Here is a 24,513-nt window from a genome sequence, read left to right on the forward strand (position 1 = left end):
CAAAAAACATTTTATTAATTAGAAAAAACATCAGTGCTTGCATGCAGTGAGTTCCACTACAGAGTCATGTCTGTTTTTACTACTGGTTTTCTGCTTCATCTCTTTTCTTAAGATTTGAAAGTCCATAAATTCATCGCTGTTCTTTTGTATGACGGACATTATTTCGTAACTGTTGACCTATTTGCTCACGCAGTCTATCACAAAATGATGAGCATCTTCCTTTCCATCCTACTGAGAGACTCAGCCTCTCTGGAGCGCCCTTTTTAAATCCAGATGTGTTACAAACCTGTTGTTAAAAATCTTTATAATAAGCATCTGGTAGATTATCGTTGCAAAAACTTTAATTAAACTGTGATGAACACGATTCGCAAACCACCAAAATCTGTTTTAACAACAACTTCACACAGCATCACAACTTCTTTGGAACCAGCGTTACGTTTTTGGGGACTTTTTAATTCCTGTGGCGCCAAAGATCCTGGAACCTTTCTGGTTAAAAATAGGCATGAATACAGGAAAAATCCTTCTTCAGCTTATTTCCTCACAATTTAGAGACATCATGGATTTATGCTTTGTAAGCAAAAGGTTGAGTTACTGAGTCATTGTTTCTGAGGAGACAAGTTAGACCTCTGAATGATATCAAAACTCATTCTTTAATTCTTTGAACAAACAAACTGAATTCTGTCCAGATTCTTTTTATCAGGGTGGAGACAGAAAGCTGAAACTGTCAGCACATAAAACCAACGCCGTCTTTATGGAAAGATAAAACTGAATCAATCTACAGACGGAGGCATTCAGGAGTCACATGATCTACATGCTAATCCTGGATGTCACATGTGATAAAAAACACGCTTCCTCATTTGCCAGCAAAACGAATCTGCAAGTCATAAGCGCTCTTGGTGCCAAATTTGATAAATCCACAGCTGGCGAAACGCCGTATGAGTCGAAATGTCAGAATCCAGGATCTGAAACCCAAACTAGGCCCCTGGCGAGCTCACCTTCCACAGTGTTGGCGGCCCCTGGATGAGCTTGGCGTTGGTGCCACAGTACTGAAGAGCAAGATGGAGACACTCAGTGCCAAACTCAAAGTCTGACTCAGTGCACTGCAGAGGGGGAAGAGGAAAAGTCTGTCAGATGAGACTCGTTTGAGAATAGTGCTGGGTCATACCGAAGAAACTCCACAGAAATGGTAAAACATGCTGCTGCTCCAATAAACTGATTTCATTTTGTGGCAGTTTATCCTTTACTTAAAGTGTGAAGAAATCTTGCTCCCAAAAAAAGTGGCCACTCTGTTTTTATACATCTAAACTTGGATAAAAGAAACAATGCCGGATGTTCAGACTCAGCGCGCAGGTTTTCAAACCTCTACATTCTCATATGTTGTAGAAATGCCTGAATCTGTCTGTAACTGATGAGCAACGTGAAGATTCCTAAACAAGATTTTAACAAAACTTGCTGAAACGATGAGGCCACCGTTTAAGGATCTCCTAATTAATTTCGTTCATGACCTGGTTGAGGGGCAGACCTCAAACACCAAGGTCTACCAATCGTTCCAGAGAAAGGGGGTTTGTAGAGTAGGAAATCTTACAGGTAGGGTCTGCAGAACCCCTTTCTTTCATTACTTGTTAGTAAACACAACATTCAAACTGGGCTCCTCCTCCTTGGCTCAGTGTTAGAGGCAGCACACACCCACAGCCTCCAACCGTGACTTATGAACACACTCACTCGTCCAGCAACCACCTGTAGCATCGCGTTTCTATATGGGAGAGCCCCGAGAGCCGTGCACATGACTTAGCATGTTAGCACAAGCAAATCACAGGTATTTGACACATGCCTGATTAGCAGAAAGCTAACTTGTGTTGCTAGTTAGACAAACACAAAGTCACTCATGTATTGGGTGCTCTATGTAACCACGCTTCCTCTCCACCTAGAAACATCCTGATACAATCAAAACACCAACAAACAGGCCGAGGAGGAGTTTGAGGCAGACACAGACACTGATATAATTACCTGACTTACCTGTCAGAGACTTTAAGAAAGTGATGCAGTTTTGTATAGGATTGAATTTAAGATGCTGCTCTTGGTTTTTAAATGTGTGAATGGTCTGGCTCCTCCATACCTGTCTGACCTTCTGGTGGCTCACAGGGTCCACAGAACCACAGGGTCGTCCGCCCAGTGGCTCCTGGATGTCCCCGGGGCTAAACTAAAGAGCAGAGGGGACCAAGCCTTCTCTGTAGCCGGTCCTAGACTCTGGAACAATTTACTGCTGCATGTCAGGACTGCTGATTTTCTCCAGCATTTTAAAACATTAATAAAGACACATCTTTTTTCACTGGCCTTCAACATCGGATTGAGCTCAGTGTGTTTTTTACTGTTGAGTGTTTTATCGCTGATTTTCTCTTTTATTGCTGTGTTGAACTTTTCCACTTTTTAAACTTTTAAAATTTGTAAACTTTTTAAACTATTAAATTTTTTAAATTTTTAAACTTTGAAAATTTTCAAAATTTTAAACTTTTATTGCTGTGCTGAACTTTTCCACTTATTAAACTTTTAAAATCTGTAAACTTTTTAAACTATTAAATTTTTTAAATTTGAAAATTTTCAAACTTTTACACTTTAATTGCTGTGCTGAACTTTTCCACTTTTAAACTTAAAATTTGTAAACTTTTTAAACTATAAAATTTTTAAATTTTGAAACTTGTAAACTTTTACACTTTTATTGCTGTGTTGAACTTTTCCACTTATTAAACTTTTAAAACCTGTAAACTTTTTAAACTATTAAAATTTTTAAAATTTTTAAACTTTTTAAACTTTTACACTTTTATGCCTGTGCTGAACTTTTAAAATCTGTCAATTTTAAAACTTTAAAATTTTTAAACTTTTTAAACTTTAAAATTTTTAAACTTTTTACCTGTAAAGTGCTTTGGGCTTTTAAAGTTGTAAATTTGCTATATAAATAAAGTTGACATTGACATTGACATATACACTTATGGAGGCCCATAGAAAAACGACTGAGCAGGATTATTCCTTGTAAGACTTGACATTTTATAATTTTAGGTAAATCCTGCAGACCCTACCTTTAAGGAGACAGCAGCTGAAACAAAGTGTTTCAGACGGAAGCTGAAACAAGGGTTTTCTAAAAAACCAGTGTGACAAAAAAAAGAAATTTAACTGTAAATCATGAAAAGCGGCTACGGGGGAACCAGATGGACAGTAAGAAGCTAAAAAAAGCACAATACCCCCTCTTTAAAGAAGGAGATTCTGCTCATACAGTAGTCGAATAGAGTTGAATTTAAAGGCAGTCATCCTCTATCCATAAAGCCATAAGTCTCAAACAATTTTGCACTAGAGCTGTCTCAACGTTTTCCCCAAAGAGTTTATTCTGAGAGTAAAAATGACCTGCTGTGTTTGCTCTGATTTCCCATTTGTTAGAAAAGAAGAAGACAATCACATGGAGTTTAGGGTTATGGCAATGATCTCTGTTGATTTCAAATACAATCAGAACTACAGAGATGAACTACCGCTACCTGAAAGTATACCTGAGAAATATTTCACCAGCCTCTGAAAGCGATGTGGGTCTTTTATTCAAGGACTCTGGAACATTAGAGAGAAATCTCATCAGAAATACGCTCTGAGGTAATCCAACCTTCAGCATTTTCTCCCGGTACAAAAGCTTCCACAGGGGACTGGATAAAGTGTCTCCCCCTTTGTCTTTTCAGCCCTAAGTTCTTCTGCTCTCAATGCATGTCAAGCTACAAATGTGCAGCTCTCAAGAGATTTTTCACGAGCATGTCCTACAGTGCTAACCTGACACTTTCCCAACCTTTTGAAAGGTTGGAGGAGAGAGGGGGGACACAACCCCAACCTTCTCCTTCTGCAGCGACCTCCCAAGTTTGTCCTAATTCTCCCTAACGTAACTGGCCCTGACACGGCCGCACAAATATGAGCTCATTTTCTGAAAAGGCCAACAGCAAAGCCAACAGGGCTCTCAGAGCAATCTGAGGATCCGCTGGTGCCAGGAATAAAAATAACTGCAGACAAATGGGGCTCCAATTGGAGGCATATTTCAGCTCTTAGCTCAAAGTTTGCTGTGTCCTTCGAAAAACTGGCGATCTGAGGAGCTGTCAAAGCTGAAAAAACAAACTGGAGGCATCTGAAAAATAAACAAGGTCGACTTCTTCTGCTTGGATTTCTGGTGAAACTGGCTGCGATGAGTCTGCCAAGTCTTTAAGGGAAGAATCTACACATTCATTCTTTCCAGTTTTCAGGTATTAAAACGCACTCAACTGCTGAGACGTTAATCTGTATCCACCTTAATGTGCCATGCTTTTTCATCCTGCTTCAACATTTTTCCACTTTTGTTCACTTTTGTTCCACGGGCAGAGTGGCAGAATATATTACCGTGTCATTTCTTTCCCAGACGCTGCAGAGGCCGAGTGAAAGTGATAGCAGCCATGCCACCAGCTCTTCACAGCGACCGCCTGCAGGTTCTGGCACATCAGCTGAACAATGAGCGACTGTGAAGGCCTGTTATGATGTATGCACATGAGAAAGTTCTTTGTCATCTAAGTGGTGTAATCTTTTAGAGCATAAATCTCAACCTGGCTGTCATTTATCAAGATTTGAGAGGCTTTTAACGTAATTATTCATCACCAGAAGTATGCAGCACATTCCTGCAAGACCTGATCTTTCCATCCTGTGACGTTATGTTTTAGTTTTACGAATGTGGGTGCCTGTGCCCCTGACAAAGCCTGGATGTGAGCACTGGGAGTCAGAGTACAGCCTCAGCTCTTCAAGCAGGACCGTGCTCTGTTATTAAGCTGTCACAGAGTTTTTATAATGATGACTTATGCTCGCACATTGATTTTATTCCTCTCACTGCACGGCTGAATCTTGGTTTATGATTTCTCGAACTTGGTAGTTTTCTTTAAAACACTCTGAGTAAATAAGATGTATGGCTTAAGCAGTTATTTTTTGTTCTCGACAAAAAGTATGGTTAATAAATCATAACTTGTGTAGTCTTTTGTGAATTTGGTTTTCACATTGTTGCAGGGAGCCTAAAAATAAGATTTGTGCAGTCCAATTAGTCCTAAAAATTCACTAAGAGCTGAGTCTGAGACCTTCTGGATCATTCTCCCCCTGAGGACAAAGAGGAGAAGGCTCAGATTGAGGGCCTAAGTATTCCCTGAACAGATGAGTCTTCAGACATCTCTTAAAGTAGAAAGGGACTCTGTGGATCGTGAAGAGTTAGGTAATTCATTCCACCATTTTGGGAACAACAGAGGAGAAGAGTCTGGCTAGAGATTTGGAGCCGCACTGGGAGCACCAGGCGTCTTTCACAAGCAGAGGGTAGTGGGCGAGAAGGAGTGTAGACCTGGATGGGGGACCCCAGGTAGGAAGAAGCCGTTCTTGTCAATGTTTTGCAAGCCAGAAGAGGAGTTTCTAGATTTCAATAGCCTGTTATTTGTTGTAATTAATTGTCTTTAGTTTGATTTTGTTCAACATTTTCTTTAAATTTTAAATTTTAACTATTTGGAGTTAAAGGAATGTAAATTATATGATCTGGCTCTCTGTATAATTGTATACATGGTCCTCTGTGAGATTGGCCACTAAAGAGAAATACAAAAAACACCTAAAAAAAATGTCTGAAATGTGTGAAAAAGCATTAATGCAATTCAAATTTACCTTATTTTATTCATAGTTACTATCCAAGTCTTCATTTTCAACATTTTCATTGCTTCGTCAAACATTTTTGTGTGTTTGATTGAAATACAAATGTATTTTTTCAAATTGTATTTATATATTTTGTGTGTTTTTTGCCCCCAGCATTATAATATAGTAAGTCAGAATAAATAAAAAAACAGTGTTGTCATATAGATAATATTGTACCGAGGCAAAATTAAAATTACCCCAAAACAGCCAAAATATGCCTCCATCAGTAAGGGTTAAAGAGGGGAAATAGCGCTTTTGTTTAGGCTTCATACTGTCCTTCTGGTGCCCCTGTAGTATCTTACATAATTTACAGCTCAAGAAAAACCTTATTTTTTTACACTGGTGTTTTAGAAACCCCTCATTTCACTTTTACCTGCTGTCTCTTTAAGGCTTCTCGCTCCACAAACCCCCGTCTCTCTGATTGGTCAGCTCTGTGGTTGCCTGTCGGAAAACCTTGGTGTGTGAGGCCCATCCCTTTGGCGTCATATTCCAGTTAGTTGATCCTTATGTGATGACCTCATCATTTCAGCAAGTCTCATTAAGATCACATGAGGATCTCTTAAAGATCTCATATTTTGATCATGTTTTGATCAGTTTACAGAAAGGTTCAGGGATTTCTACAACATATGAATTCGTAGCAGCTTAAAAATCTGTGATCAATAAACTCACTTCCTTTCCATCTATCACAACAGGAATGAGGAGGCTCCGTCTAGCGTTTAAGGTAAGAGACTTTACCCTCTGATAGGCTTGGTGGATGACATCATACGTGAACCCCTGCGGCATCTCGCTGGCTCTGTACTTGGCTCTCTCCAGGGAATGATCCAGGTAACCCTCTGCTGTGGTAGCGATCACTGTGGACACCAGAGGTCGGATAGCTCCTGCTGCCTGATGGGAAAAAGGACTCCGATGTAGGGATTTAAACTGAGTACAAAACTAAAAAATGAATATTTGAGAGATTAATCAACACTTTTAATGACTTATTTAGAGAGGAACCAGTTCAAAACAATCAATTCATACAGGGTACTGGTAAATGTACTAGTTCTGACCAGGTCTGACAGCAAAGTACTTATAATAGCTGGAATAGGCATATTTTGAATTTTGATAGTTCATTGAATAATGTTAAAGGTGATTGAGGATGCAAAAACATTCTGCATGTACATGAACTAACTTTTCAAGCAGCAACTTCTGGATTAAAATGATGAAACTGCAGTTCCACAAGTGTCCACTTGAGGCTGGCTGCAGAAAACACCAGAAACCACATACACATCCATTCAAAAATGCAGATTTTTAGAGCAAAAACAAAGATATTTACATCCTGGTTAAAAAAAAAAAACAAAAACAAAAACAAATAAACAAAAAAAACAGTTTTGGTCTGAGTAGCTCATTTCTCTATCAGCACACACTGAAGTTGTTGAGCATACGAGTTTTGCCCAAACAAGGTCATGGCTGACATGACTTACAGGTGGACATCCTGTCAGTTTGGTACAGTTAAGCCTGATCCCGTTTGTGTTTCCACAGCAAACTGTGCCCTCTCGTGGTAGGTGGCGTGTAAGCCAGATGCTGAAAGCCGTAGCTGTTAAACAATAGCGTGACGCCGTAGCAGCGAGACACAGTTTACCCCGCTAATAAATCCAAGGGAGAGGAAAAACGCGACACAGTAAACAAAGAGCAGAGATGAAGACATGCAGCATTTCGTCCTCTCTGTGATTGGCATGTAGCTCTTTGATACAAAGAAAAATCAAGCTTTGTTTCAGAGAAGTCTGTGTGCCGCCAGGAGAAACGCAGCTGCTGTCGGGGTAAGTGATGATTCTTTTGACCAATCAACAGTCTGCAGTGTTGTAGCTCCACCTTCTGAGAGCGGATCGGTTCAGTCTGGCACCCATACGAAAGGGTCCCAAAAAGTGGGACGGCTGGTCTCGGTTATTTGGCGATCTGTCCCAGGATAAGTCAGTGGAAATGCCACAAAATGCGCATCGTACCGAGACAAACCGAACCAGTCTGCTTGGTGGAAACACGGCCAAAAGGGTCCACCTCTTTAGCTCACCCTTAAGCCCCATTTCCACCAACCAGTCTGGTTTAGATCAGTATGGTTTGGTACAGGTTGGATCGGTTAAACCCGAACCCGTTTGCGTTGCCCCAGCCAACCATGCCCCCTCATGGTAGGTGGTGTGTAAGTCAGATGCCGATAGCCGCATCAGTTAAATAGCAGCGTGACGCCATAGCATCACAGTGTATCCCTAGACTGATGGAGTTCATAATTCTCAATGTCACCAGTGACGTCATGGACTATATGTGCACATTATACAGAGATGCACTGTATAATTAATGGATTTTAAAGAAGGGTCAATGACGCAAATTTTGCTTAAACAAATATGGTCATATCTGCAAGACCTCTTACTGTCAACATTCACAAATAAAACAATAAAAGGAGACAGAGGACACAGTCTAAAAAACAAAATGCCACGTGGTAACTTTGAGAGTTTCATCCCCTCTTTAAAAGAAAGTCCAAAGACCTCACAAACGTCACAAAGAAAACCCTTGTTCAAAACAATTTTACAGCTCAGTGAGAAAAACAAGTGAAATACGAAAGATCAGAGTTTCTGGTGAGTTCATAAATCTGTGTGTCACATAAAGAGTCGCTGTTTGTTGTTATAAGAAAATATCAGCACTGGCAGTCGTGGGACTTGTCCACTGGCTGACACTGAAACCACCAAGCAGTCTGGACGTGCCAAATGGTGACACTTCTTTTCACTTTGGATGGCAGCTGTAGAGTAAATTATTAAACCCTGCAGTGTTTTATTAGCTTTAAAATAATCACGACTCTGAACAGAGCCATGAAACACAAAGAAGGATTATGTGATGATGTTGAAAGCTCTAGAGAGACAACAAGTGCGTTTTAAGTTCACTGTTTTTCTTCCATAAGACTTCTACATCATTTTAAAGACAGAAACTTGCTGGCTCACGCGCTGACTATCAGCCACATCAGAGAGCCAACAGATCCATAAATCTAGGAGAAGCGAAAGGAAATGAAAGGAAAGCAAACACATGTTCTGCGTGTTACACATGCTGTCAGAATCTAAACTATCTGCTGCATTTCAGAGCAGCGGCGTTCTGCCGTGAGCGTGGATACTGGCAGGGTAATGAAGACCAGACCGCCTGCTGTGAGAGCTCATCACAAAGCACACGCACTGAAACGCATCACATCATAAACGTTGGCCTCACGTCAGGGAGCTCTTTCCCAACCTGTGTGACCTGCATGGAGCGGCGTCTGCGCCATGAATCATTGTGAAAGTAATCCACGAGTGTTTCTGTCACAGCCGCCCAAATGTTTCCCATCAATCACTGATCAAATAAACGCCAACACCAGAAGCGGAGGATCTGTCAGTTTGATAAACAGTTTATGAAAAGATGGACAGACCTTGTGTGCAAAGTGGAAAAGAAAAGATGTGATGGTAGGAACTGTTTGTCATCTCTGGCCTGAAACCAAACGGAAAACTTGACTGTGTTTTATTTTAAGCATTTGTTTTCGTTCACACTGCACAGTCAAAAAAAAAAAACAGGCCACACACTCTAAAGTCACATGTTGCTTTTGGTAACCTGACGACCAAGCAGGTGAAAAGCTAAATGTGAGTGCTTTCACTGTTAATCAGCAGGAACTAAATAAAGAAAGAAAGTCTTTTATATACGTCAATTGTTCTTTCAAGCTTTTATGACTTATCATTTCTTTACACCATGCGGGACCTGTTGAGCCTTACATCGACTAGTCTGCTGTGGCTGTCTTAGCTTAACGGTTAGATAACAGTTTCCCAAGAAAACTCTAATTCAGGAGTTTCAGCTTGAAGTTTTACTGAAGAAGAACTGAACTCACAAAGAAATGTACATGACTCTTTAACAGGAGATCCCTATTCAATATATTTAACATGGTATAAATCTCCTTATTTACCAAAAAAATTAAATAAATAAAATAGAGCTAGCTTGATGCTAACGTATATGTAAAATCACACTGATATGCTAGCAGTTAGCATACATCAGTATAAGTTCAGCTTCAGAATAAAATTTCAACTTTCATCACAGAAACATCTCACACCTACACTTTGTTAAAAAAAAAAATAGAAAGAAAACTCCAAATGTCAAAACACTTGCAGGCAAATGAAAGAAAAGTTACGTGCAGGCTCATGGCAGGCTTCATAACTACGGCAAGGTTCCAAACAACTTAGAATATTGCTATAACCACTTTGAGACACTAGATGGCCTACTGTTGGCCTGGGCTGATAACAAATTTTGTTGAACGATATATTGACACACAGCTTTTGACGATAAACAATATTATTTACAATATTATTCTGAGACCAAATTAACCACTATATTATGACAATATGTCATAATAGTGCAAAACTTTTATTTTCCATGAGTATTCTTTTTACAAAAGTAATTGGAATAACAAAAACGTTCATATATCCCAATAAAACGATAAAAAATGATAAAATCAAAATGGGCCTGGGGGGGGGCTGAACCTGTGGCTGCCTACCTGTCAACTGAGCCGTCCTAGTGCCCGTAGTGTACAGCTGGCCATGCATGAACGGGGAAAGAGAGAAAACAGCGCTTTTGTTTTTTTTTTACTTTCCTCCCGTGATCTTGGAGCCTCCGACCACCAAAAAAGGTGCAAGTTTTGCCACTAGTCACTTTTCTCCAATTTTCTCCCTGGGGGGGTCCCGAAAGTCACTGAAAATAGCGACAAAATCGCTAAGTTGGCAACACTGCTTGTTGCACTGTTTGTTTACCTTTGCCTGATGCTAGCAGCCCCAACTCCCCTGGACACAAAGATTTTGGATGACTGGCAAGAGCGTTCACTCCGTTCATTCCACTACGAAACAAACGTGACAAGGTGCTGAGAGCGATGCACAGAGTGAACCCTCTTTATATCCAGCCTCTTAGGAGGCGAGAGACGAGAAAAACAAACAGACAAGCACATGATGATATATTAAGGCTGGCATAATTATTGAGTTCATTTCATTTATGGTACGATTAATTGATGTATTTACTATTGGCCCAGGCCTTGTCACATGATGTGCAGTTTTTACTTATTTCTGTGTATTACGCCCTGGGAAATCCAGATCAGGTGATCAATTACATATTTATTCACTTAAAAACTCAATTTAATGTTGTTGACTGAGAAAATCTGTAAAGCTACTTTTTGTACAGAGAAAATTCACAGGAGGAATTGATACAGGAATGGATAAGGAATCAGAACGATAAGCAAAATCAAGGACTTGCTTGAGAACTATTAGATCTGTACAAAGCCAAACCAACACCCTACATTACTGCATGTGCTACCAGAAAAAACTACACACATCTTTCTATCATAAGTACAATTTTGAGCCTTATAATGAACTGATGTTTTTCAAATTTTAACCTTAGGTGTCTCCAAATGGCAGGATGACCAGGATGATGTATTATCTTTGTTTTCGATACAGCTAAAGACAAAACACAAGAGCTAATCTAAAGTATTTATATTCAAAACAGTGATATAAAAATAAAAAACATGTAAGGAAAATGAGGAGATATTCGAATGGTGAGCAAAAGCCACAAGTTTTTCTGCGGTCTGGTTTAATTTATGACAAGTATGTGTATTTTTATGACCCGTGATATTTCCAAGGTTCATAGTTTTGACTTAGTTGAATATAAAACATAGAAATAGGTAACAGATGAGAAAGGTAACAGGTTATATAAAGTTGCTTTATTGTTGCCAAACTGAGAACTTCAGACTTGACAAGAGGGAAATCTTGATTTAAAATCAGCATTGCAACTGACAGTTACTGGTTTTGTCTGCATTTTCCAAAATCAGACCAATTCCAATATGCGCAGGATGAATGAAATTCTTTTGTTTGGCTTTTTACAGTTTCAATTAACAGTTGTTGCCATTATTGATCAATGAGCAGATTATTTTCTCAGTTATTCTATTTTTAAGTAGAGAAAAACATATTCCTGCAAACTGTAAACAAAGTTCATCCCAGTTTTACAGATTCCAAAATGTTAAGTTTAAGGTTAATTGAGACGAAAGCAGCAAACAAACGTTTAAATTCAAGTGATTGTTTTTGTTAGCTGCAGCTCTAAATAACACTAAAAGTGAAGGAAGCCTTCTCATCAGAAAGGATGCTGCAAGAGAATATTTGGCCGTGTTGCTTGTCAACTATGCAACCCAATAATTCTTTGTCATAGCATTTTCTCAGTGAGTTACATCTGTTTTGATTTAGCTATTTCTTAAATAGACTCATAAAAGAGATTCTTGTTGAAGATTGTTGATCTCAAATGTAGCAGATGACAACTTCAGGAAGACTTGAGACCACAATTAAAATCTGCTGTCGCTGAGCAATAAGTGTTTTTTTATTCTTTAACTCACCCCTTGTTCCTTGGCAGCCATGGCAATTTCACAGAGAAAGTCCTCTTCCACAAACGGCCGCACTGCATCATGGATGATGACCACCTTTGGCCTGTCTGCTGCCGCCGCTTCCCCCTCTCCTTCTCCTCCCAGAGCCAGGACCCCATTACAGATGGACCTGTGACGGGTGGAGCCACCTGGCACCACTCGAACCTTCCTGTGCTGGAAGCGCTGGACGATGTCCATCATCAGGTCCATGTGTTCTTTGGCAACAACGACCACAATGCTCTGGATCCATGACACCCTGCAAATACATGGTGGTCGCTCAGCGATGTCTGCTTTGTCACGTGAGAAGTCAGAGGAAAACCAGATCATAACCATCACCAAAGCTCCTTACATTTTGAGTTTTCTTTTCGTTTAGTCCAGAGGGTGTAACAAATGGAGACTTTGTAGTAAACAAGTACGTACGGGTCTGTTTTATTCTCTCATACACCTGCCAAGGTATATGAGAGAGCCTGTTTTTTTAAGATATGTGTGTTCACTTGCTTAGGAAGATGGTGAATGTGGTAGAATATTCATATTGCTTTATGCCTTTCCTTAGTTAATTCTCTAAATTGCCTCTATATGTATCATAATAATACCTGTATTTGCCTTAAAGTTATCTATACACAGAGACAGTGTTTTTCCTAGTCTGGGTTATATCCGACTCCCATGTTCTTATCGCCTCGAACACTGTTTCTCACACTGAGTTCCCAAGCTAAGCTGAACCCATTGGCTGATAGATAGACATAGCAATCCCAATCTCAAGAATACTAAATACTGAGCACACGGACTGGTCTAGAATTGACTTTGCATTACACTGGGCACCATATGTACTGTCTGCCATTTTCTCCTCAATCGAGCTATATAAACTACTTCAACTTAAGCCATCTGAGTTTCCTGAGCCTTCTTCATCAAGTGTCAAGATTCCTGAAATTTTCCTCAACAATTTGGCGTCACGAACAGGATCTCAACACAACAACGACTGGTAAGTGCAAATTATGTTTTTTTTGCAATTGCCATGTCTGAGTTTGACAAGACTGGAAAGAAACTGTAAAATTGATTGATTGATTGGTTGGAGCTTGACAAAATTGGATTGTTAATGTGTGATTGAATCTCTCACCTGGAATTCTGAATTTAAACTCAAAATTTGGAAATTTGAAACTGAGATTTAAAACTGATAATGATGAACAGTGAGTTTCATTGAAGTTGGTGAAGTGTTGTGGGTACAGAAGACTGTGTGTGGATTTTGCCACCACAGCACCGTGCAAAGGGGGAGTTTCAGAGGAGTTTCTTTTTTCCTTGGGAAGACGTTCCAGGGTGGATTATTGTATAGAATCCATTTCGTTTAAAGCAGGACCAGTTTGTGAATCTGTGTTCGTCGGGAAAGTAAGACTTTTTGGTCGTTGACTTCAGAGCAGTGTTATATTGGTATGCGCACTGAGCAATTCACCTGTAGGTGATTGCTGAATATTTTTGAAAATACCCCAACACCAGATCAGACAAAGCTGTTTGTAGTTGTTGTTGCAAAAAAGACTCAAGATGCTGTTGAAATGGTTGTGCATGTTTGCTAAGTGCATGTTTGTGTTCTGTGCAAATTGAACACAAACTTTAAAACACATGATGGTGTAAGTGTATGAACATTGGGCAATTTTCTTATTACTTGGTTCTGTCATCATCCAATTACATTTTCATTGGGTATCAAACTTGTATAGCAAGTTAGCAAACACTGCAGTAGAGTTAGGGGGAAAATATTGAATAAAATGCAATTTGTAAATGTATAGGAGCTGGGTAAATCACACATCAGCTAGATACAAGTACTATTTGCTTATTGCTTTCCTATCTTTTTTAACTGGAAATATTTCCAAAATAAAAAAGCAGGTGGACGTTTTTTTTTTTTTTCCCACCTGTCTTTAAGTACACGTTAATGTTTACTTCCAGAGCATCCTGCATTCTGTCAGCACAGGCACATCCGGCTTGGCTGTGTGAATGTCGGGTTGTCACTTCAAGCTGTCGCCTCACTGGAACACACGTATTCACCTCCACATATCCCAAAATTCAGCTCTTACCTTTCGAAAGCTTGGACCGTGTAGCTTATCAGCGGTCGACCCAGAAACTTGCAGAACTGTTTCGGTGTCTGAAGCCCGGTTCTCTCTCCGGTTCCACCCGCGGGAAGAACCACAGATACCGGGAAGTCCACACATTGCTCCCCCGGTTCGTAACCGCTCTCCCCCGCTTCATGACTCAGGAAAATCCCCGGATGAGCAGGCCTGTCAGGGTCACAGTTATCGCTTAGCATTTCAGTTTGGTTAAACCCGGTAAAAGGAGGTTTCAGGGGGGTCACGGGAGGTTCTCCTCAAACCCGTCCACTCAAAGTTCACGGGAGGGGTGGGAACATTGCGGCAACGTGGATGGTTGTTTAGGTGACAATATCGTTAAGCGTCAACGGCTACGGCGTACTTCCGGTAGGCGCTTTCAAAATAAAACGATAGATTTTTCGACTTTTCGGTGTTATGAAGAGCTTAAAACCAAACCTAATTACACTTTAATCAGAGAAAACCAGTCTTTTCATATAGTTCTGTGATCGTATGTGACTTCTACTAAAAAAAATACCAAATGTCTAAAAGTATTAACATGTTTTGAATACTTGATTCTGATTGGTCAGAACACCTTCGCAACAGTCTGTTATTTCTTTATAGCAGAGTTCCTCTACAAAGAACACACCTTTGCTTCAGAGGCTTTAAAAAAGAGAAATATTGTAAAAAAAAATAAAAATAAATAAATAAATAAAAAAAAGGAAAAGGAAAAAGAGGAATAAGAGGAATACAAGAAAAACATAGGGCTACTACTCCCTTAATACTTTTTTTTTTCTTAAATTTGCACTTCACTAAAATCAAGTACAAAATAATCCACTTTGTGATTAAAAAAATGGCATGTAACTTAAAAAAAAAAAGTTTATCTTGGCTACAATTAAGAGTTTTATTTTCCCTGAGAGACTTAAAGACAGAGTTTTCTATATTAAATAATAAATGTTTAAGATTTATCCACTTTTTTCTGATTTAAGTGGCCAATCCCTGAGAAAATGAGAAACCCACCTGCTTGTGTTATTGTGGATAACTGTCATGACAAACAGCAGTGGCTGCAGTGAATCTTCAATGACCACAATGTGTCTGATAAACTGTTATATTTATTTCATACAAAGTTATTACAAAGACTTTTTGATGACAAAGCTTTTTTTTTAGATTTCACTCACATGCTGATGCAATTCAAGCAAAACTCATCATCTTACATGTTGCACAGAAAATATATTACATCATACATTTGACCAGGTAAGTCTTTATACACATGGCAATACTTTATAAGACAAGTAAGAATTTATTATGTACAAATATGTACAGAGGAGTTTCTTCTAGATGTTTGATGTTTACTGGTGTTGGTGTTATAAAGTTAAATACAGATCTCCATCTTAAAATGAATACATAAATGCATGCTTGTAGCTACATCTGGGGCAAAGTGGGTTTGTTTTGCAAACACCTCAGTTTTTTCACATTATCTTTAAAACATAAAGTCAAATGTTAAAGAACGTCCATAGCATGGCTTCAGGAGTCCTCCATCACTGTGAGGGACCAGCTTCACCTTTTTCTAGTCCCAGTCACATTCAGAGATAATCCACAAGCCCTGGATGTTCAGTCTCAGTATCACAAAGACAAAACTCCTGTAAGTTTCTGTAGATTCAGAGTCTGCATATCTGTCTTCTCTCAGGGCTCAGTCTCGTGCCAGTTCTCACTCAGCCGGCTCTTCCCCAGCCTCCTCTTGCTCTTGGACTTGTGTTTGTGCAGAATCTGTGGTTGAACCAGAGCCTGCTCCTCGAACTTGTTCCCAGACTCGTTGTGCTGCCGCGAGTACCTCTTACACTTGCAGGAGGTGACCACAGTGATTTTGTACGTTCTCGTGCTGCCATCCTGGCACTGCAGCTGGATGCGCTGGGTGCGGGTCTTGTCGTTGACGCACCGCCAGTCCTGACTGCTGTTCCGCCGACCCCAGAGCTTCCTGCCGTAGGAGCCACCGATCCAGTTCTGCAGCATCTGAGCTGGGAAACACTCACCGGTGCACACAAGCTCTTTGATGGGGTTGATGCTGGTGCAGTGGCCGTCAGAGATGTACTTAGTGGACCTCAGCTCTCTGCAGCCAATTTGACTTCGCTCTGAGGGGGAAACAGATGAAAAGTCAGTCAGGAGACTCCTACTTATTATCAATTAAGCCAGAGCAAGTCTGACCTCTAAAACTGAGACTGACTCCTCTGATTTGTTAACTTCTGAAAAGGATTGTGCTCCAATTTCACATCTTTTTGATGCACAAACAAAACTTTAAAGAGGCTACTTTCTTCAAAATAACTTTAAACAGAGAAGATTAAGTAGTGCTGCCAACTCTGTGTGCATGTTCTGCAGACGGAGTTGAACATATAAGTTGTCAGAGCATGCTCTGTTGGACAAACTATGTGATTAAATCATTTCTTAACCACCCCTCTCTTCAGTTAACGGGTTATAAGTTCTGCACAAAGAATTTCATAATGTCACATTTTGTAAAAAATTATACGTCAATACCCTTCCTCAGTTATTGGCGCTTACTGGCCTCATCATATCAGGCACTTTAAGTATCTGCGAGCTCCCATTACTGCTGAAGCATTTTCAGAATAAAATTTCACAAAAATTAAATAAACAAATCCCTACAATCTTATGACAACTACAATCTTATGCAGTGCTTAAGCCAGACCTATTGCATCTTGATATTACAGAGTTAAAAGTGTCAAGAGGATGACTAAGTAAAGAAATAAAAGCATGTTGGTCTTAATGCATAAAAGTTGAGGGATTATGAGACTGTGAAAAGGTATTTTGAGTGTTTTAGTAAAGCATCATTCTGCTGCAGGCTACACACACCGTCCCCCTGCCCTCTCCTCCACCACTGTAACCTAAGCTCCTCTCCATTCATACAGATCCACACACCTCAGAGACAATGCCTGCTACTTTTCTGTGACAGAGTTTGATGAATGAGCTGAGCAGGAGTGAGTCTTTCTTACTCTCACTCCTCCTCCTTCACGGTCTGCTGCTGGCAGAGCTGTAAGCAATGATCGGAAGCTTCCTGTTTATAAGAGAGCACTTCTTCCCTTTCTTGACTCTGTCTACCTGGACAGAAACCCGCCAGGTGTACAATAGCTCAGCTTCTTGATGAGCACTTGAGTAATCCACATTAATTTATGCAGATTGCCTTGTAAACTATCAAAAAGTGCTTTGCAGACACATGCCCTCTATTCTCTGTACTGTGGAGTGTCACTGATTACACACGATGATGGGATTAAGAGCCTGAATTGGCTCTTTGGGATGCAGATGTGAACAGAAAAGGAGGAAATTTGGTCGTTAAACCTGAACTTTAGATTAGATTATTTATTTGTAAACTTTTGCAAAGTTTTTAAAAGTCTCTCAATCAAAAAAACTAACTAATTCAGTTGTAAGACGCAAGGAAATAATGAGTATGCAAGTTTGGTCCCTTTGCATTTTTGTTTAACATCCTCATTAAGGTGTAATAGCTTCTTGATCATGCAAATAACCCCAGATTAAGTTATGAAACAAGAAAACAACCAGAAACTTCATGAAAAGGAACAAACATTCTGGTTTTGGCAGAGTTTTCCAGCATTAATGACTTTAAGGACACTGTATTTAATCCAAACTGATGTAAAGTCTAGGTCCAGAGTCCCTGAGCTGCTGCTTCACTCACCTCCCCTCTCGTGCGCAGCGCCGCTCGCTCCTCTCCCCCCGTTACGCGCGCGGTTCAGGGTCACATTGCTCTGGACCTCCGGTACCGGCGCGCTCACATGGGAGAACAGCAGCTCCGTGGCGTCGTTCTTCAGAGCCTGGCAGCTCCGCATGAGGATACAGAGGACCAGCAGGGAATGGCACGACTCGTAGGCGCTCAGGTGCATTTTGTTTGTGTCCCGGGGATGAAGAGTCTGTAGAAGTGAAACGTAGGTCCGACTGGTTGGAGGCTGATGCTGGTGACTTACATGTGAAACCCTGGGTTTTATAGCGCAGACCCGCCTCTTGCTTTGGCAGCTACTCAGGTGCGAATCTAGTGCGAGGCTGTGATTGGTTGCAACTAATGCTGGCTTGTAAGATAGCCACGCCCACTGCTTTTAATGATCTGTTTCTCATGCAGCACAATGAAAAATGCATCATCTCTGGAATCAAAGATGTTAACTGATGAAAGACTCACTCAAGAGTTTCATCCTGGATGCAGAGGCTCCATGAAGATGATGATAGGTGTCTTAACTTATTATCACGTGGTTGAGGGCTCAGTTTGTCTCATTAATGATCCGTTTTCATCTTTAACACATAAAGAAAAGTGATCAGGGGTTGAAAGATCAAGTCTTTGATCTGAGTAACCCTCCATGATTTCAAAGAGAAACACCTATGGACTCTGTTATGACTGAACTGAAACCTATTCTTGATGTAAAGAGAGCTACATCAAGCTTAAATCTTACAAGAAAGACTCTTTTTTCGAAATAAGTATCAAACTGAAATAAAACAAATGGTCCAGAATGTCATATAATGCGAAAATTCATCTAGTTTATAAATTTAAGTATATTACAGAAGCTGCGAGGAGGATTTGTTTTAATTGGACTGTCGCCACCTGCTGGCCCGGAGTCTCTTTTCACCAGGCGTGTGTTTGTTGTGGAACAAAAGTCAACTTTTTACCAGATTCAACGCAACAAGGTACGGTATTAATCAGTACAGTAACGTAGCGCTGTTGTTTGAAGCGTGACAACCAGCAAATGTTGTAATTTTGTACAGTAGCTGGCTAAATGTAGCGCTACTAGCAGTCCGGTGCTACGACGTATCTGTAGGCTAACGTGACAACAAGCTAACTGTCAGCTCGTGCAGTAGTTTAGTAGCCGTTCCTATGTAGCTCTACTGACAGCTTGATGCTGTGAGTGTCAGTAACGAATAACGTCAGTAAATCCTGGTTATGTCCTGCCAGTCGTCTACCAATCAGAGCTAACGTAACCTCACTCTTCATTTTATTGATAGACTCTCAAGTTTGAACAGACCACTGCAGAATAACTGCTGACTGTGGGTTGGAGTCAACATTAGCACAAAGAGTTAGCCCCTGTGTTAGCCTTTAGCTCGTGCTCTGTTCCTGCCTGACAGTTAAGCGCACAGTTAGGCTCCAGTGTTCACCATCACTATAAAACTAATCCCAAAAATCGTTTTCAGCAGAGAAAAACACAGATTTTTCTTATCATTGCTAAACTTCGTCTGCCAGCGTGGTGTTGTCATAGAGACTCAGACGTGCCATAACTCAATCCAGTCTTTTCTGACCGGGAAGTTGAGAGGAAGCAACGTATTACACTGCTAAAAACTGAAATGTTATCTCGTGTTTTTGTCTTATTTTCAGTTGAAAATGTGTTTAAGTGATCAAGTTATTTAAAGACAAAAACGAGGTCTGAATTGCTTCTAATGAGTAAAAAAATAAATGCCAATGGAATAAGAAAAAAGTTACTTATTATGAGGCATTCTACTTTTAAGCAATTTTTTTTGTTCCATCGGCAGATTTTTTTTAATTGGTACAATCAGTTCAGACCTCTTTTTTTTTTTGTAAATGACTCAAAACAAGGCATACTTACGAAAGAGTATTAGGGCCACCCGTGAGACAAATAAAATCAGAGGGGGCAGAATTTTTTTTCATCATGCACTTCGAGAAAAAAGTCGAAATGTTGAGAAAAAAGTCGACATGCAGAGAATAAAGTCAGAATATAATAGCGACAATAAAGTTGAAATAGGATGTCCAGAATAAAGTTGAAATGTCAAGAATAAAGTTGAAATGTCGAGAATAATGTCGGCATATAATGGCGAGAATAAAGTCGAAATAGAATGTCGAAAATAAAGTCGAAATGTCGAGAATAAAGTCGACATATAATGTTGAGAATAAAGTCGAAATGTCAAGAATAAAGTCAGCATATAATGTCGAGAATAAAGTCGAAATGTCAAGAATAAAGTCAGCATATAATGTCGAGAATAAAGTCGAAATGTCAAGAATAAAGTCAGCATATAATGTCGAGAATAAAGTCGAAATGTTGAGAATAAAGTCGGAATAGAATGTCAAGAATAAAGTCGAAATGACGAGAATAAAGTCGGAATATAATGTTGAGAATAAAGTTGAAATGTCGAGAATAAAGTCGAAATGTCGAGAATAAAGTCGGAATATAATAGCGAGAATATAGTCGAAATAGGATGTCGCGAATAAAGTGGGAATTAGCTTTAGATGCTTTAGTGTTGACTACTTGAATTATGTCAGGTTGAACAACAAGATTAATGATATGATAATGAATGATAAAATCCTCACGCAGTTGCAAATTTTCAGGAACTTACTCTTTACTTTACACTACATGTTACAGCATTCTTCTCTGTCGTTCTCACTGGATTTATCGAGAACTGGGACGGAACAAAGAGACATCAACTTTTTTGTAGATGTTGTATGTTGATTTTTTTTCTTGACATCCTATTTCAACTTTATTCTCGACATCATATTTCGACTTTTTTCTTGACATCCTATTTCAACTTTATTCTCGACATTATATTCCGACTTTTTTCTCGACATTATATTCCGACTTTTTTCTCGACATTTCGAAATTAATACTCTTCCGTACATATTTTCTGGACAGATAGCCTAATTAAAATGTGGCTCATATCAAGTGTAATAAGACAATTTTTACCTAAAATAAGAAAAAAAAACACTTGACAAGGTTTCTTTTTTGCAGTGTTATGGAGTTTTGAAATAACCTACATTGGCGCCGATAATCTCCTTTTAAAGTGTGGATTACTATCAGGCATATATCTTGAAGGGAGACTTTTTCAAGATCATTTTTAAACTCTTCACAGCCCCTTTAAATTAATCATTTTATACTTTAAAACCATTATAATCTGCCTTAACATCATGATTTAGCATCCTAAATGAGATGCTACAAAAATGAATGAGTAAGAACGTTACCTGTCAGCTAGCAAGAAGCAGGAATATTCAAAAGGAGACTTCTTGTTACAACAAATAACCTCATTCTTAGAATATAAACAACAACAAAGATCTGAGTCTACGCTCATCCTGGTTTGGCATCCAAACAAAGGCTTCAAAATCAGATTTCAGAGCAGTTAAAGAGGCTTAATTTGTGCTGGGTTTATTCAGTGGGAATAATATTTCCATGGAACTGTTGTTTACCACACGGCTGGGTAATGTTGTGATGCTATTTGTGAGTAAACAACCTTATTGTGGCTTTCTTTGCACTATGGAAAGTGGAATCTGGCTTGTTTAATGTTTGGTTTTCGATCTCTCAGCTCCTGGAAATCTCCTGGTTTTCATGCATCTGCTTTTTGAGCTGTGGCTACAGAGTTGCTTGGGGGAGAGTATCTCTGCTTGGTTGGATCTCTGGATTAATGAGTTTATTTGAGGGGGAAGTAAATAAAAAGTGTGGTTTGCGTTTCATCTTCCGCTAAAAAACAAATCAAAGCTGCTCCAGCCTCAGATGAAGATACCAAATCCGAGAAAAGAGCTGACCGAGATGGTTAAAGTTTTAGTATTAATTGAGCTTTGTTTTGTCCTCAGCTCATCACAATTCACCATCATCTTTAAAATCACACATTTGTGCACAGCTGATGACACAAAATGATGTTTAATTTCCCTGTTTAGATCTTCTCGGCGCTGCAACATGCTCCTCAAACCCTCACATTAAGTCAGCCTATGAAAGCTGATACTGCCTGTGTGTAATATATGTGTGTGTGTGTGTGTTGTCCTGTCTCTCAGTCCCTGTCAGTCACACGTCTGATGATCGGAGTGCCCAGACTAACTGGAGTCTTTGTGCGTCCGCTGCACAAAACAAGAGCAGATATAATTACTTTAGAGGGGAACATTCAATCCCGGCTTGTCTTACTGATTTGAAAAGAGGCGACGTGCAGAGACACTAATTGTCGCTGGTATGAATGAAAGGTGATGCTGGGATCACTTACCTGTGTGGTTTTATTATCACACGGATGCTCTTTTGGGGATTCAGAGGCCTGAGGATGTGTCTTTCTTCTCCTGTTTGGTGTTTCAATCAGCGGCTGAGGAAATGATCAAATTTAGCAAAACCACAGTGAAAGTTTCGGAAAAAAGGACAAAATGTAAATATTTGAAAAATTAACTTGTGGTGAAGAAAAGATGATTGGTTTTGTAGTCAGTTAAAAATGTGATACCTTGGGTTTTTGGTTTGTTAGAGGATTTTAGGTCAAGAAAAATGAAATTGAGAGAGAGTAAACAGAGGAGAAGACAATCAGAAACACAAATATCTTTAAGGTCAGGGGGAGAAAGGAGGGATTAAAGGAAGATAAAGAAGGAAAGAAGTAAGAATGAGGTCAAACATTAATTTGAAAAGTAAGAAAGTGAATCAGTGGTTAACTTTTCTCTGTGGCTTGTTGAGGTTTAGGCTCCTTAACCATAATAAAATGATACATTGCTTTTAAAGTAAGCAGTTATTTTAGGCAACTGTGCTTCAAAACCTCCTTTTGGTTCATTTTGCTAAAGGTGATTCATGGCGGTTCAGTCAGGAACTTTATTTTTTTTCCACTTTCCAGGATTATTTAATATTTCCAAAGCAAAATGAAGCTCTTGCAGTTCCTTGAGTGTCCACTGGGGTTGGCTCCAAAGGTTGAGGAATCCACATTAGATCCCATGTTAGAAGTCTCATTCTAGTCAGGACCCCTCTCTTTCACAAATTACTAATTTGCATTCAATAAGTTATATAAGATACGATAATCCTTTCTTCGTCCCACAACAGAGAAATTTACAGAATTACAGCAAACAAAGGTGTTAACTTCATTAGCCATGTCTGTGAGTAGCATGATGCTACTCTGCCTTCTGGTATTCCCTCTGCTCACTCTCTGGATGGAAGGACAGGTTGATGTCATCTCTTTCTAGCTCTTACATCATCCTCACCTTCCTCTCCTCAGCTCACGGCGAACATCAGGACTAGCACCAGTTAGCACTGACATGCTACAGGCTTCTAACAGCTAATCTTGTGTGTAAACAATGCAACCATGTTACATAATTTGGTGGTATGGCTCTGTTCTAACCCCCTGTCCTTCCATGTGCTTATGTGGAAAGCCAAGGCAGGTACAGCAGCAGCAAAGACCACTAAAGGTACAGGATAGAGTCAACATCACTAAAAATACAGATGAAACTCTTAACCCCTTTTAACCCTGAGCTCTTTTTTGAGTCTCTGCTATAAAAAAATGACATATCAAAAGAGTATAAGGGTATATCTCTGCATCTACAACATCTATTTGAATTGTTCTCATAATAAAGGGAACACCCGTGTAATTTGTCAAGAGGTGACAGTAGTGGTATTTATATGTTACAGGCTCAGAGTAATAACTCAGGTATTACTCAAAAATACAGTTCAGTTGAAAAATGACTAGACAGTCTTTGTAGCTCTTTTTCCTGTTTAATTTGATTTGCAAATATGACTTTATTTATATTAGATGACTGATTCATTAAATGCCTTTTGTTGATGAGCAATCTCAAAGTCCCCCAATTAGGGGACCCTAGGAAATCTTGTGAGATGGACTTTGAGCCCTGCCTTTAACAAAGGCGTTTTCAGTTTTTACAACAGAACATTAAGTATTTGGATCTATTTGTTGTTACAAATACTTGATTTCACTGAGCATCTATTCTGAAAGTGGGTTGGTGGTAGAGTGGTTGTATCTTAATCAGAAGCTTGTGTAGAAAGGGACTTACGGTACCTTAAGGGGTGGGAGAAATAATTGAAAATTGATATATTGGGATTTTTTGCTTGACAATATCAAAATTCTTTGTCAAAAATCTTTTTTTTTTTCAAATTCAAAGTCTTCATTTCAGTCTTTGTTTATTAACTGGTTTGGTAAAAGTTACCACTTTTCTCCAGCAGAGGGCGAAATGTTTCTCTCTGACTCACATGATGTGCATTTTATGGGAAAATATGGCTCCTGATATAGTCTGTTTCATCATCATTTAACCTTTTCACATGGTCTAGTGTTTAAAAAAGCAAACTACAATCGTGTTATCACAGTTGAAATTGAATCGGCAACCCAAAAATTGTAATAGAATCAAATCATGAGAATAGCATCCCAGCCCAAGGTACCGTTAATAGATTTATATTCTCCTCAGGAAATTTGACCCGACCAGGTGAGACTGTTTCAAGATCACTTATGGAGTCCTCACCGTGCCTTTAGCCCCATCAAAAGTCTGAGGAAATGACTGGGGCTGGAGCAAGAATTAAAAATCAGAGAGGTCTGAGGTATAATTTTGGATGTATTACATAAAATACTGAT

General features: G+C 39.4%; 2 protein-coding genes across 3 annotated transcripts in view; both read right to left on the reverse strand.

Annotated features, from left to right (window-relative positions):
• crppa (CDP-L-ribitol pyrophosphorylase A) overlaps positions 1-14,568 on the reverse strand; it is a 76,081-nt gene extending 61,513 nt beyond the window's left edge. For both annotated transcript variants that reach the window (XM_074682619.1, XM_074682618.1), the window contains exons 1-4: positions 14,197-14,568; positions 12,110-12,392; positions 6,445-6,594; positions 996-1,100 (exon numbers count right to left, since the gene is read on the reverse strand). In XM_074682619.1, the coding sequence (XP_074538720.1) occupies positions 996-1,100; positions 6,445-6,594; positions 12,110-12,392; positions 14,197-14,426 (768 nt within the window). In that variant the 5' untranslated portion in view covers positions 14,427-14,568. The remainder of the gene's footprint in view (positions 1-995; positions 1,101-6,444; positions 6,595-12,109; positions 12,393-14,196) is intronic.
• Positions 14,569-15,378: 810 nt separating this feature from the next.
• On the reverse strand, positions 15,379-18,212 carry sostdc1a (sclerostin domain containing 1a). The gene is made up of 2 exons (XM_074683945.1): positions 17,900-18,212; positions 15,379-16,331 (listed from the first exon to the last, which is right to left on the reverse strand). Exons 1-2 carry the CDS (start codon positions 18,102-18,104, stop codon positions 15,886-15,888), a joined length of 651 nt encoding a protein of 216 aa, XP_074540046.1. The 5' UTR covers positions 18,105-18,212; the 3' UTR covers positions 15,379-15,885.
• Positions 18,213-24,513: the final 6,301 nt, after the last annotated feature.

The sequence above is a fragment of the Halichoeres trimaculatus genome, unplaced genomic scaffold (genome assembly GCF_033239565.1).
Source record: "Halichoeres trimaculatus isolate MK-OKI-2021-1 unplaced genomic scaffold, fHalTri1.1 fHalTri1_scaffold_12, whole genome shotgun sequence".
Classification (NCBI taxonomy): domain Eukaryota; kingdom Metazoa; phylum Chordata; class Actinopteri; order Labriformes; family Labridae; genus Halichoeres; species Halichoeres trimaculatus.

Bases quoted from the DNA above. Each gene is read 5' to 3' on its own strand.
- sostdc1a (XM_074683945.1), bottom strand. From the start codon at position 18,104: ATGCACCTGAGCGCCTACGAGTCGTGCCATTCCCTGCTGGTCCTCTGT. The intron at 16,332-17,899 runs GTGAGTGAAGCA...TTTCCCCCTCAG, and splicing joins CGCTGCGCACGAGAGGGGAG to AGCGAAGTCAAATTGGCTGC.